The sequence below is a fragment of the Haliotis rufescens genome, unplaced genomic scaffold, assembly GCF_023055435.1.
Source record: "Haliotis rufescens isolate VD_foot unplaced genomic scaffold, xgHalRufe1.0.p SCAF_42, whole genome shotgun sequence".
Taxonomy (NCBI): Eukaryota; Metazoa; Mollusca; class Gastropoda; order Lepetellida; family Haliotidae; genus Haliotis; species Haliotis rufescens.
In genome coordinates this window covers 2,582,319-2,597,658 of record NW_025964135.1, presented here as the reverse complement: position 1 = coordinate 2,597,658, position 15,340 = coordinate 2,582,319, and the positions used below count along the sequence as shown (strand labels likewise).

At 45.6% G+C, this 15,340-nt stretch overlaps 1 protein-coding gene across 1 annotated transcript in view; it reads left to right on the top strand.

The window, feature by feature from the left end:
* Positions 1-15,340, top strand: part of LOC124148215 (metabotropic glutamate receptor 8-like) — a 206,839-nt gene that overhangs the window by 110,029 nt on the left and 81,470 nt on the right. The window contains exon 3 of the mRNA XM_048382946.1: positions 12,641-12,811. Within this exon, the coding sequence (XP_048238903.1) occupies positions 12,641-12,811 (171 nt within the window). The remainder of the gene's footprint in view (positions 1-12,640; positions 12,812-15,340) is intronic.

Genomic DNA, 15,340 nt, shown 5'->3' with positions numbered 1-15,340 from the left:
GCGCCACGACTGTTGTAAGCCTATGTTAAAGTATGGGAGTTACGATCATCTTTAGTCCTACGACTGTTGTAAGCCTATGTTAAAGTAGGGGAGTTACGATCATCTTTAGCGCTACGACTGTTGTAAGCCTATGTTAAAGTATGGGATCATCTTTAGTGCTACGACTATCGTAAGCCTATGTTAAAGTATGGGAGTTACGATCATCTTAGCTACGACTGTGGTAAATCTATGTTAAGGTATGGGAGTTACGATCATCATAGCGCTACGACTATCGTAAGCCTATGTTAAAGAATGGGAGTTACCATCATCTGAGCGCTACGACTGTGGTTAATCTATGTTAAAGAATGGGAGTTACGATCATCTTAGCGCTAAGATCGCTTTGTGCAAGTGGGAGTTGTAGCTGATGAAGTCGCACTAGCGGGTCCAACACAACGTCGCTTTGCTGCTGCTTCTGCTGTTGCCATATACAGCCGCGCTGTTAGATTGCCGTCTAGACAAATTTGTAAAGTTCACAAAAGCCTCTGAACTATGCTTCACTTCATCGTCAACATTTAACGGGTTTTTATACACTACGTTCCCTCATCACCCGTCACCGTTGCACTGCAGTCGCTATATTTAACCAACGATTCAACCCAAGGCCGAGTGAGGGAACGGGATAGTGATCTGACCAATGAGAGCAGAGATAACAACGCCATGAGAGTGATCTGACCAATGAGAGCTGAGATAACAACAGCAGTATCGCTCGTGCAACATGTGCCGCAGACACGCGGGCACCTACGCGACACGTTGTTTTACGGCAAGCTTCACAAAAAGCTCGTGCACGCGGAGCTACGATGAAATGGCTGCTACACGTGATGGGCTTTCGAACCATAGGCCTCCTGATCCAAGATCGGACACCTTGTCCACGAGACCGAAGAGGTTAACCCCGTCAGCAAGCTGACATGTTGAGGATGTCATATGTGTGATGACTCAGGCCCTGTTACACACGGAGTACCCTCTTGGCTTCCATGAGTTATACATGGATTCACCATACAAGCAATATCATACAACTGATATTGCTGGAATGTTGCTTAAAGCGGCGTAAAACCATACTCACTCACTCACCTTACAACAAGAAAATCACGCGTCACTTCAAGTCTGAACCACAAAATCCATGATGACATCATGAGCATCTATCCACGCAATTGGGATACGATGACATGTATCAACCAAGTCAGCGAGCCTGACCACCCGATCCCGTTAGTCGCGTCTTACGACAAGCATTGTCGCCTTTTATAGTAAGCATGGGTTGCTGAAGACCTAATATACACCGGATCTTAATGGGTCGACTCAACGCAGCGCCTGCCCGGGGAGCCGGGTATCGGTAGTTCGATCCAATGTCCGTGTCATATGTTAATACGCCAAGAGATGTTACTTCTTGTTACCTGCCTGGCGACCGCCTCCGTGGTCTAGTGGTAGAGCGTCCGCCCGGAGAGCGGAAGGTCAGGGGCTCGATCCCCGACCGCGTCATACCAAAAGACGTTAAAAGATGGTACTTGTTGTTACCCTGTCTGGCGCTCGGCATTAAGGGGTTAAAACAAGGACTGGTCGGCTCGGAGTCAGTATACTGTGTCTGACTGGGGTATTCATGTTAAACTGCGGCATGGTATCTCAGTGAGCTAGCACTATAAATCGGCATCAGTCCGGACTAGTACAAGCAGCCACACAAACACACACACATACATGCACGTCGCTATATAAGTGCAATAATCTTGGACGCGACGTTAAACCCCATTTCACCTCACCTGTTACCTGCCTGGCGCTTGGCTTAAAGGAATAAAACAATATATCGGCAGTATAATATGTGGGGTATCCATGTTAAACTGTTGCATGGTATCTTAGTGGGCTGAGCAGTAGGATAACCGGCAGTAAGGATTAGAACAAACATCCACACACGTGCATACACATCGCTATATTGTGAAATAATGTTGATATGACTGGAATATACGGCGTCACATGTCAAACAGAGCATTACGCGCAACGTCATGATGTGGCCTGAATATTGTTTAAAACGGAGTTAAGATCATCTTTAGCGCTACGACTGTTGTAAGCCTATGTTAAAGTATGGGAGTTACGATCATCTTTAGCGCTACGACTGTTGTAACCCTATGTTAAAGTATGGGAGTTACGATCATCTTTAGCGCTACGACTGTTGTAAGCCTATGTTAAAGTATGGGAGTTACGATCATCTTTAGCGATGACATGTATCAACCAAGTCAGCTAGCCTGAACCCCCGATCCCGTTAGTCGCCCCTTACGACAGGCATTGTCGCCTTTTATGGTAAAACAATATTGTTGGAATATTGTTTAAAACGGCGTTCAGCAAGACTCAAGTAGGTTGTGACACCCGAGTGACTCTATATTATCGTACTGAAATAACACATGTGAGAGTGTACGCATGACAACTACAATTATGTGAACTGTTGAAAGAAATACAACCCAAAAGGACCCAGTAATTTCTTTCCCTCTTTTAAATGTGGGGGTTTACGATGTGTTTTATTAAATACTGCCACCAAGCATTACGATCAATAGGTAGGAGGATCGCTACTAAGCTGAACGGCTCTTATTTCACCTCAGTTTAGTTCTGTTCAAGAGAAAAAAGTCTCTCTCACTGTTTGAGTAATTCAAATCTTAATTAACTCACAAATAACTAATTCGGAGTTATTCAAGCAAATACCCATTTCATAACTGATTATTACACAAGAAAAATGTAATTCTATCTCCAGAAAAGAAAGTTTTTTTAGATAAACCACAGCTTGAATCGTTGATCAAAGGCCCCGTGTTGGGGGTTTCCAGCGATTATGCTTCATAAAACCAACTACATCACATATGATTGCCTAATATTTCCAGAAAATCTCATGTCTTGGGCTCGTGACAGCTGATATTTTTTATTTAGTTTTCATTAGTCCGATTTAAGATCAGTCTTTCATCTCGGAAATGTCTTTTGTCGACGCCAGGCAATGTTACATTTACAAGAACCGCATTGTTAGATATTGTCCAAAGTAATGATTGAGACAAATCAGCTGAACTGCAGGTCTGAGGTCAGCGTGGAGGTTTGTGACTTGAAATTGTGTCCAATAACGAACTTTTATTCGAGGCAGCCCAGCATATTATTGACAAAATTCATCGTCGGTTCCCTGTACTTCCCAACCGGTTATAAGGCCGTATTGTAGAGAGGACAAGATAGGGCGTTACACCAAGCCAGGCATTGTTTATGTGACACCACCCGTGAAGATCCGGGGTAGAATAGGTCCTCAGCAATCCATGCTTGCCATCAGAGGCGACAATGCTTGTCGTAAGAGGCGACTAACGGAATCGGGTGGTGAGGTTCTCTGACTTGGTTGATGTATGTCATTGTATCTCAATTGCGTGGATCTATGCTCATGATGTCAATCACCGGATTGTCTGGTCCAGACTCGATTATTTACAGACCGACGTCATACAGCTGCAATATTACTGAGTGCGGCGTTAAACAACAAACAAACAAACACATGATGTAACACCCTTGCAGCTTTCAGGCGTAACGCAACGTTACACACTGTCCTACAGTTATAGCACAGAAATGTCCGGCGCAGTGTCACACAGATAAACCTTACAATGTCTAGAGGTGAGGTGAAATGGGGTTTAACGTCGCGTCCAAGATTATTGCACTTATATAGCGACGTGCATGTACGTGTGTGTGTGTGTGTGTGGCTGCTTGTACTAGTCCGGACTGATGCCGATTTATAGTGCTAGCTCACTGAGATACCATGCCGCAGTTTAACATGAATACCCCACTCAGACACAGTATACTGACTCCGAGCCGACCAGTCTTTGTTTTAGCCCCTTAATGCCGAGCGCCAGACAGGGTAACAACAAGTACCATCTTATAACGTCTTTTGGTATGACGCGGCCTAGGATCGAACCCCTGACCTTCCGCTCTCCGGGCGGCGGTCATACAATGTCTAGGCCTATACTAGACATTTAAGGCCAGACTTTGGAGCACAAGCCATCTTTAAATATGGTAAATGTACTTCGTGCACTTTGTGTGTGACTGAATACATCGTCATATCTTTAGGAACTTCAATAGTTAAATATATCTGTTAGTCCTTTGCATTGTCGGTCACGATGTCGTTCCCGAGCTTTATACACCAGTGCAGAATGGCGGCGTCAATGACAGCCTTGTCTTCAAATAATTGATTTCTGACTTAGTAGAAAACATTAACGAACACAACATTATTCACAAACTGATTAACGACGTTGAGTTGCCTTTGATAAAGTGTTCAAAAGTGGCAACAGAAATATTCAGAATTTGTTTAACTCTCATATGATTTAATAATCAGCTTTAATGACAAGCATATTCGGCTATTCCACAAGCATATTCACGCTACGATGAAATCACGTTGTGGGAAAGTTTGCGGCGGATTCTGGTCAGATCTGTCAGTGAAACAGATGACGTGGACGCCGACCTCTGCTGCTGTTGATGATGATGGACGATGTAGGGGAGGGGCTACATCAGTTATTCCTGTGCCTCTTCTAGAATAAACCATCAACGATGAACTCGACCATTAAGTGATTTGTTTCAGCGAATCTGACAGAGTTGTCTGCCCATTAGTTGATTGATTCGCTCGGAAAGAAAACTTGTTAATTATTTGTAGACGATGGGATCAAGACTCCATATTAATCTGGTCCTTATTGCACAGAGGGGCGGTGGGTAGCCCAGTGGTTAAAGCGCTCGCTCGTCACGCCGAAGTCCCGGGTTCGATTCTCGACATGGGTACAATGTGTGAAGACCATTTCTGGTGTCCCCCGCCGTGATATTGCTGAAATATTGCTAAAAGCGGCGTAAAACCAAACTCACTCACTCACTCACCTTATTGCACAGTGAGGCACGGATGTTCCAGTCGTCTAAGGTTCGAATCCTAGTTTCAAATCAGTGAGCCAGAGTAGGTACAATGCTTGAACGTTTAAATGCAGCCAATCAGCCCAATACCTATAAATTCCAAAATATTTAACCTTCGTAGCGTCGACGTGTCCAGTGGTGGAGTATGAGTCGATACTGTCGCCCTTCGCGCTATTTCGCAGATGTATTTTACGCCCAATCTGACCTGCTCCACGTCGTGCTTTCTTTGAACACTGTTCAAAGTGGCATAAACCAAACTCCCTCACTCACTCTTCAGTATACAAATAGTCCAGGACTAAAGCGAACTTTGTCACATTCGTCAAAGCAGACACCGGATTGTGTATCTAATGTCTTATTGTGTAGCTATTCCCATCTCCCCAGGCAATGTAGTGAACTGAAAGTAAAATTTCGATACTCTTACTCTGATACGAGATACATGGAAGATCGGAAAATAAAGTTAGATATTTATAGTCAGATAACGCCATCGCCTCGAGAGTGAGTGAGTGAGTATTGTTTTACGCCGCTTTTAGCAATATTCCAGCAATATCACGGCGGGGGACACCAGAAATGGGCTTCACACATTGTACCCATGTCGGGAATCGAACCCGGGTCTTCGGCGTGACGAGCGAACGCTTGAACCACTAGGCTACCCGACCGCCCTCTCCCCTGGAAGATGACGCCTTCTGCGTACCCCAGGTCACAGTTAGGTTTTGTTTGTTTGTTTGTTTGTTGTTTTACGCCGCTCTCAGCAATATTACAGCTATATGACGGCGGTCTGTAAATAATCGAGTCTGGACCAGACAATCCAGTGATTGATATAATGAACATCAAACCACGCAGTTGGGATCGATGACATGCTTCAACCAAATCAGCGAGCCTGACCACCCGATCCCGTTAGTCGCCTTTTACGACAAGCATAGTAGCCTTTTACGGCAAGCATGGGTTGCTGAAGACCAATTCTACCCCGGATCTTCACGGGTCAGGTCACAGTTAGACTGACTGCCAGTCGCAGAGCGGCTCCAAATTGCAGCCAGGGCCAATACATTGGAATGAAGGGGTTGCCTGGTGGTTAGATTGTTCGCTGCCGTGCCGAAGCCTCGGGTTCTGTCCCAAACATGAGTACAAGGGGTTAAGCCGGTCTCCGGTCTCCTGCCGGAGACAATAATGGAATATTGCTTGAAACTGTGTACTTATAACCATCTTCACTCAAGCACTCATTTTAAGTGATGTGTATGAAACAAAATCATTCTCTATGTAATTACATTAATCATCAACTGGATTAATTTGAATCTTAAAATTTAGGCTAGGAGATAAAAACTTGAAAGACTCCAATCGTTTTCAAAGCTTTGACCAAGAGGAATTGGGTTATTGTTGCAAACATTACTGTTTAATCATACCAACGTAGATCCGGAAGTTCGGCTTTTATTTCCCCGCAGACATAACACTCACGTAACACGCATGTCTATTACCATTCCCTATAGATGACAGTCCGGCTATTATCCCTGGTTAACACAGACTGTATAATTACTATCATGGGGTAGATGATACTAATTATAACTTCCGGTTCAGTTGTACCTGCCGCGGTGGTCTTAATGGCTGACGGTCTGATATTGCGTTTGTTCACCTTTGAGACAGCTGACCGACTTCAAATACCCCTGGGAAATATTTCAATCTTCTGATATTTCTGTTATGCCCAAAGCGCCGTTTAACCGTACTCACTCAAACAGTTGGCTGTGGTATCAGAGCTAAGGCGGACGTGATTACATATATCGGTGTATGTCGTTAAGGCACGGGGAGAAAATGACAATGCCTCTCTGACTCTCGAGGGTGCTAGGGGGAGTAATTCACCGTTACAGACAAAGTGCTCGTACTTAGAGAAGAGACACTGGGCGAAGAGGACAGGCGAACCTAAACCGTCTGTAGACTATGTACGTAGAGGCAGTGATGTGACGTCATAGAATTGTTATCACCTTCTTGGCAATAACCATTTACAGGTTAATTCTGGATATAACATATAAATAGAGTTGCACCATACTAAAATAATTACAGAATTGTTTATGACAGTTTTATTTTATTTGCAAGAAGGTCATTACACCCATTGTACAAAAAATGCTTTACACATATTCATTGGGAAGATAAACACGTGATATAATTTCCTCTGGAGATTTACATTTGTTAACTGAAATAAATTATGTAATGAAGAATAAATAGAGAATCTCACCCGAGTGTCTTTTGATATCAAATATATCAACACGAGTTGATAAAAGTGGAAAAACTCCCAGGCTTGCCGAGGATTTTTGCCACTTTTATCAACGAGTGTTTATATATTTGATATCAAAAGACACGAGGGTGAGATTTTATTTATCATCAAACATCATTCTTTCAACTTTTTCAATTTGTAGACAGTAATTAGCAGTGTCTTCAGTGTAAAAAGTACTGCAAACAGCTTCAGTAGCAGAGCCATTAGTGATGTCATTTGATTGTGACGTCATGGTAACCAAGACGTCACAATGGTCTGCAAAGCCTTGTGATTAATCTCATTGCAGCGATATATACAGTGTTGATATCGCTTGATCTCATTCAAGCGATATCTCCTGTGGGAGCCAGTTTTGGATGATAATTATAATTATCATACAGTTTTGAGCCCATATATTGTGTTTATGGGCCGACCAGATTCCTGTGTGTGTGTGCGGGTGTATGTGTGTACGTGCGTGCGTGTATGCGTGTGTGTGTGTGGAGAGAGGGGGAGTGAGGTCGCGAGGTGGATTTTCTTTTATTAGAGACATAATATTTTTTAATCTTCTCTTCAAGACAAGGAGGGACTGAACATTTCTGTTCTGTTTTAGTACCTCAGGCAAAGTATTTTTCCATTACATTCTAGAACAAGTTATTATTTTTAAACTATCGTTAAATTAGCGCATAGCCATGGATATTACTCTATTTGTTTGTACTCATACTGCGAAAACATCCAGCGATACATCCGCTAAAAACATTCTTCTGGGAGACATCCCTTGGGAAGTATTCGTGAGAGCATACAGTCACTAAACAGGAAGCGGAAGTGACCGACATGCGCAGACCTATGCGCGAAGCATGACGCCATCGCGGTGGCGATAGATTTATCATGGCAGTGTTACATCATCGGAGCCAATGACACTGATCCTTCAGGGTGGGTTGGTTACTTCTGACATTTCCTGGAAGAGCTAGTGCTTTGTCGTGTTCGTGAAACACCCAGTCTGGAAGCTACTCCACGTCAATCAGGCACACGCTGGGACCTGAGTAATATATCTTTTGTGGAGAATCGGAATAATAACCCTGTCGGGACGCAGCGAGTAATTGTCATACATTCCCCAATCAACACACAAGATTACAAGTATGTCTAGATATGGGCTTCAATGTAGACATACCTACTTTGTCCGTAATCAAACTTTGCTTAGATTATCAGTGTGTTCATACACATATAGTGTGTGATGATATAGGACTCGGCGACTGTAAGTGGTCTCCTACGTGTTCTCATGTCGGATATCGAGCCGGTCCGTCTACATGATCCGCGTCACGAGAAACCAAATATACCAGTACCAGGCCCTTTACACCTGTCAACTTGAAGGCCTAGAAACGTTTCATTATGAGGACATTTGCTTTTCGTCGTTGCCTCCGCCATCACTACCAGCTTACTCCTCCCTGATGCTAACCCCCACCCTCTTCCGCTTCCAGCTTTCTCCCCACTTCGCCGCATAACTAATCCCTATCACAAGCTACACCCTGACCCTCACCCACACCCTCTGCCTCTCCCTAGCGTTAACCCGCACCCCCACCTATAACTCAACTTAGCCTTCGCCATCAACATCAGCCTCATCATCACCTTCATCCTCATCCCAACGGCCTACTCACTTTCCACATCAGCAACCACCAACCCACAAATACTCTTACAGATCAACCTCATCCTCACCCCCTCCTGACTCTCACCCTCATCCCCAATTTACACCTATCCTCATTAACCGACACACCTGAAACCCTCCCAGCTCCGCTGTCGTCCACTGTGTCCCCCGATCCCTACACCCACCTCCTCCCTCGTCCCCACCTCGTTTCCTTGTCCCCCGATCCCTACACTCACCTCCATTCTCGCCCCCGTCTCGTTATCTGTGTCCCCCGATCCCTACACTCACCTCCATTCTCGCCCCCGTCTCGTTCCCTGTGTCCCCCGATCCCTACACCCACCTCCACTCTCGTCCCCACCTCGTTCTCTGTATCTCCCGATGCCTACACTCACCTCCTCTCTCGTCCCCACCTCGTTCTCTGTATCTCCCGATCTCTACACCCACCTCCACTCTCGTCCCCACCTCGTTCCCTGTGTCTCCCGATCCCTACACTCACCTCCTCTCTCGTCCCCGTCTCGTTCCCTGTGTACCCCGATCCCTACACCCGCCTCCATTCTCGCCCCCACCTCGTTCCCTGTGTCCCGCGATCCCTACACTCACCTCCACTCTCGTCCCCACCTCGTTCTCTGTGTCCCCCAATCCCTACACCCACCTCCTCTCTCGTCCCCACCTCGTTCTCTGTGTCCCCCGATCCCTACACTCACCTCCTCTCTCGTCCCCACCTCGTTCCCTGTGTCTCCCGATCCCTACACTCACCTCCTCTCTCGTCCCCGTCTCGTTCCCTGTGTACCCCGATCCCTACACCCGCCTCCATTCTCGCCCCCACCTCGTTCCCTGTGTCCCGCGATCCCTACACTCACCTCCACTCTCGTCCCCACCTCGTTCTCTGTGTCCCCCAATCCCTACACCCACCTCCTCTCTCGTCCCCACCTCGTTCTCTGTGTCCCCCGATCCCTACACCCACCTCCACTCTCGTCCCCACCTCGTTCTCTGTGTCCCCCGATCCCTACAGCCACCTCCACTCTCGTCCCCACCTCGTTCCCTGTGACCCCCGATCCCTACACTCACCTCCTCTCTCGTCCCCACCTCGTTCTCTGTGTCCCCCGATCCCTACACTCACCTCCACTCTCGCCCCCACCTCGTTCTCTGTATCTCCCGATCTCTACACCCACCTCCACTCTCGTCCCCACCTCGTTCTCTGTATCTCCCGATCTCTACACCCACCTCCTCTCTCGTCCCCGTCTCGTTCCCTGTGTCCCCCGATCCCTACACCCACCTCCTCCCTCGTCCCCACCTCGTTTCCTTGTCCCCCGATCCCTACACCCACCTCCTCTCTCGTCCCCACCTCGTTTCCTTGTCCCCCGATCCCTACACTCACCTCCACTCTCGTCCCCACCTCGTTATCTGTGTCCCCCGATCCCTACTCTCACCTCCTCTCTCGCCCCCGTCTCGTTCCCTGTGTCCCCCGATCCCTACACCCACCTCCTCTCTCGTCCCCACCTCGTTTCCTTGTCCCCCGATCCCTACACTCACCTCCACTCTCGTCCCCACCTCGTTCTCTGTATCTCCCGATCTCTACACCCACCTCCACTCTCGTCCCCACCTCGTTCTCTGTATCTCCCGATGCCTACACTCACCTCCTCTCTCGTCCCCACCTCGTTCTCTGTATCTCCCGATCTCTACACCCACCTCCACTCTCGTCCCCACCTCGTTCCCTGTGTCTCCCGATCCCTACACTCACCTCCTCTCTCGTCCCCGTCTCGTTCCCTGTGTACCCCGATCCCTACACCCGCCTCCATTCTCGCCCCCACCTCGTTCCCTGTGTCCCGCGATCCCTACACTCACCTCCACTCTCGTCCCCACCTCGTTCTCTGTGTCCCCCAATCCCTACACCCACCTCCGCTCTCGTCCCCAACTCGTTCCCTGTGTCCCCCGATCCCTACACTCACCTCCACTCTCGTCCCCGTCTCGTTCCCTGTGTCCCGCGATCCCTACACTCACCTCCACTCTCGTCCCCACCTCGTTCTCTGTGTCCCCCAATCCCTACACCCACCTCCGCTCTCGTCCCCACCTCGTTCTCTGTGTCCCCCGATCCCTACAGCCACCTCCACTCTCGTCCCCACCTCGTTCTCTGTGTCCCCCGATCCCTACACTCACCTCCACTCTCGTCCCCGTCTCGTTCCCTGTGACCCTCGATCCCTACACCCACCTCCTCTCTCGTCCCCGTCTCGTTCCCTGTGACCCCCGATCCCTACAACCACCTCCACTCTCGCCCCTGCCTAGTTCCCGTTTGTCGCCTGATCTGCACCCTCAGTGAGCAATCAACGAAAAATTGCGGAAGGAACTGATGCGTAAATGCTATTTTCTGCCAGCTCAGCACTATTTGCAATTTGCGGCTGTGTAAAGAGGGGTAAAACACCTTTAATCATTTGGCCATTGTTGGCGTTGAGTAAATCAATGTACAGGGCCTTGCTCACGCTCCCTAAATACTTCTGGCTATTGTTGTGGTATAAATATATCACCATAGTCCAACACATACAGATCAATAGATGTTTCAACACATTCACTTAAAGGGGAAGTGTACACGCAAAAATTACTTTCTTTCTTTTTCTAAACAAAACGCAATTTTAGAATTAGTTAGTATATGTGTTTGAAAATATACACTCATTTTTTTTCACAGTGAAAGTAGGAAGCTCACAATAGTGTGAAAATGATATGCCGTTATGAGGCCTTCGTTTTTCGAGCTAAACAGGCCTGAGTTATCTCCCTTAGATTATGACGTAATTGGTGCCAATTCAACTGGGTCCCTGTCTATTCTGAACGCAAAAGCTATCAAGTACCAGTTTTCGGTAAAACAACATGGCCTACGACACACTCCGGCGCAGTGGTGACTCAGCATAACACTATGCTGGCTGGCATCTGAGACGCTAGAATCACACACCTGTACCTACACCACGTGAAGCGGCTCTAACAAAGCATGATGACGTCATAATGTTTATCAATTGGCACCAATGACGTCATATTGCAAGGGGCATAAGCCATGGTGTTTTTGTTATGGAAATAGAACACTTGGTAAATGTGAAAAATATAAATCGTTTTAATGCAAAAAATATGTTTATTAAATATGATGTTTTTATATTTTTGTCTATGACACTTCTATGTTAACACTTTTAATGTGGAAAAAGTACAAGAAAAATTGGTTCATTTCCGTGTGAACTTGCCCTTTAACAGTATTGAAGAAGCAAATCCAGGCCAGAAGACCATTGTCCAGTGTCTGCAAGATGCCACCTAGTTAAAAGGGCCAACGAGTAGACTGATTACAGCACAATTACATATCAATGTAGAAGGTCGACGGAAGGAATGCATGTACATTTGCCCACTTTTACTCGAAACTCACATGTAGCTATAAATTGTCACCCGTGGTTTGCCAGCACCAGACCAGTATCCACAGCTTGCACCACAGTGGTAAACATCTACCACCTACATCACTTCCGGCTAGACCCATTACCATCCGGGGTATATTAGGTCTTCAGTAATCCATGCTTGCCGTAAAAGGTGACTATACTTGTCGTAAGTGGCGACTAACGTTGTCGGGAGGTCGGGTTCGCTGACTTGGATAATGTATGCCAATGTCACCCAGTTGCGTGGATCGATGCTCATGACATCAATCACTGGATTGTCTGAGTCGATTATTTACAGACCGTCGCCATATAGCTGGGATATTGCTGAGTGCGGCGTTAAGCAACAAACAAACATCAAGCTGGCACGCCTTGATACAATAAGAATACGGTTCAAACGGTGTTAAACCCAACTCACTCACTCACTGACTTCTTCCTCTGTCCCAGGTGAGCTTCTTCTCCACGAGTCCAGTGCTGAGCAACAGGGAGCGCTTCCCCTACTTCCTCCGGACAATCCCCTCCGACGTCAACCAGGCCCAGGCTATGGTCGAGCTGGTCAAGCTGTTGAAGTGGACATACGTGTCCGTGGTGTACGAGGAGTCAAGCTACGGCATGCAGGTGCGTGGTGGTCAGGGGTCAGGGGTCAGGGGTCAGTGGCACAAAGCGGTCTACGACTGTCGCAACTCACATTGCAAAACAATTGCGGATCCAGCAATCGTGACAGGGAGGGGTCCAAATAGGTATAAAAGTCCTCTCTCAGATAATTTTACTGCATACGACACACAACTAAGTTTATAGCAAACACGCTTAACACGAACTGTTTTGGACCCCCATCCATTTGCTGTTTATATGCTGACTGTATATATGCCTATAACGGACTACGGTTATAACGATAATTATAATTAGTGGTTCCGTCGAGTTCGTTATAACCGTAGTTTACTGTACATTTGGTTTTCAAAAAGGGGAGGGGTGGGGGCTGGTCCGAACACCCTCGACACCCCCTCTGGATCCGCCTATGTTAAACACAAAGTTTCGTGCGTCTTTGAGTTAAGATCGCTTTGTGGAACCGGTCCATATCTTTGGGAAATCGATACAAAGGGGGTTTCATTATGTTGGGGTTGATGTGAATAGGTAATGTGTTGTTTGCATTTGGGGATAAATTCAACAGGGCAGTGTTTTAAACACCCTCGCCGTTCACTGTCTATGTAATCCCATTGCATACGCACACAACTGACCAACGGCCATCTAATACTTGCCTAACAACTTATTAATTATGTGTGACTTTCAAAAGACCTTCAGTTGAACTTCTTAGCCACTTCTCAATCAAACCACATGAATGACAAGTCAGCCCAACATCGATATACATTTGAGTCAGGCCATTATTCTTTTCAAATAATAATATCTTTCGCCATTGTTCATTATTTTCCAGTTAACATGAACGATATAAAACTTTCAAGCTTAGAAAACGTGAAAAATGGAAGTATATTATCTAAATGTTTATGAAAATATTTTGTTAGATTTTTTTACAGTGCAATTGACCATCAAATATGAATCTAAACTTTTGAGCAGTTAGAAAACATGAAAGACGCTAATATCTCCAGAAATTACCACGCGATGTTATAACACGCGCACAGATACAAAGAAACGCACATTACGATTAGATCTCTGGCGATAAGTTAATTATCAAATTAAACCCAATTGAACGAAATGATTAAATTAGTTATGTATATAATGGTTTAAGTATCTAGCACTGTCTCATAACAATAAAAGCGCTCTTTAACAGTGGAACCTTTGTATTCGTTTATTCCCAATTCAACAGCAACCCAACAAAGATTTTCTTTGAAGTCAAACATAATACAAACTACATGCCGAAATTAAAAGTTTGATTACCCCTTCGTTAACACAGTGACAGCGGTAGGCTATATGTTTCCGTTTCATATTTGCTTGGCAGCAAATCCTAATAGTAAAACTATTGTCTTTCTTTCGCCAAGTTAATGCACATGCGCCTTAGCATGAAATCAACAGTTATATATTCCTGAGCACTTAATTACAAGGTATTGAGAACCGACTCCGGGAACGACATCGATTGCAGCAATAACATCGCCTATTCAGCCGTCAGGCATTCCCTTACGCACTAAAGATTTATATCATTTAATCAAAAGTGGAATTTCGTTTCGTTTCCTTCAAAGCCATGATTTATGTTTCCCGCCAACCTTCGCGGTGTTCAACCCAATTTAAAACCCACCGTCACAAGAGAGCTTTGTCGACACGGTCAAAGGTCAAGGTCAAGTTAATGTGGTACGGCTTCACTTTTCTAATATAAAACTACGACCTTTCTCGCATCTGCTATCGATTCGTATTTTAATAAACTTTGTGTTTATTTACTGTGAAAGGAAATGTGCAAGTGTTTATTTATTTTGAATGATGTTTGAAATACGAGATTGCGTTCACTTGAAAAAAGTTAAAGCGTCAATAACTAGGAGCCTTTAAGTTTAATTTTCCGTTTAAAGCATTTTAGAAATGCTGTTAAAAAAAACGCCAAATAATTTGAAAGGAACGACGTATTCATGGGCTGAAGAAATTACTGGGGAATCTCGGAACATGAAACTTGTGTTTAAAGCACTTTCACGTTTCTGAAGCCAACGCCAATCCTGAATATCTGCGCCATTTTAAGAAAACGCGAAGACCCAGACGGAGTCATATTTAAACTTTGAACAAAACGATTAAATTCTAGAATATAGTATCACAACATTTACACAGCTGTTCAAAAGAAACGTCTCCGAGCTAGCCCACAGCACGAATGTCGCGACCGAAAGCGGGAGTGATCGCTGCATTTGGACGTTTGTGTGAATGATAGTAGTCAAAACAATGTTCAAACAATCGCGCAGAATGTAGGCGTCCTAGTAGCGATCGAGGTGACGTTTGTTTTGGGCAGGGGTGTATCACCTCTGCATCCACACGTGATCGACTGAATATGTACACACACGTGGCGCGTTAAGACTGGTGTGTCTTGTTTGCATGTATATACGCTTGAAAAGTGTTTGCTTTTTTCCGAAAATGTGATTGATTTATCAAAACAAATGTACAGGATTTTACAAACTGTTTTTTAATGTTCTCCTTTGCTAGATTAGGTTTTGAAATGGCTGT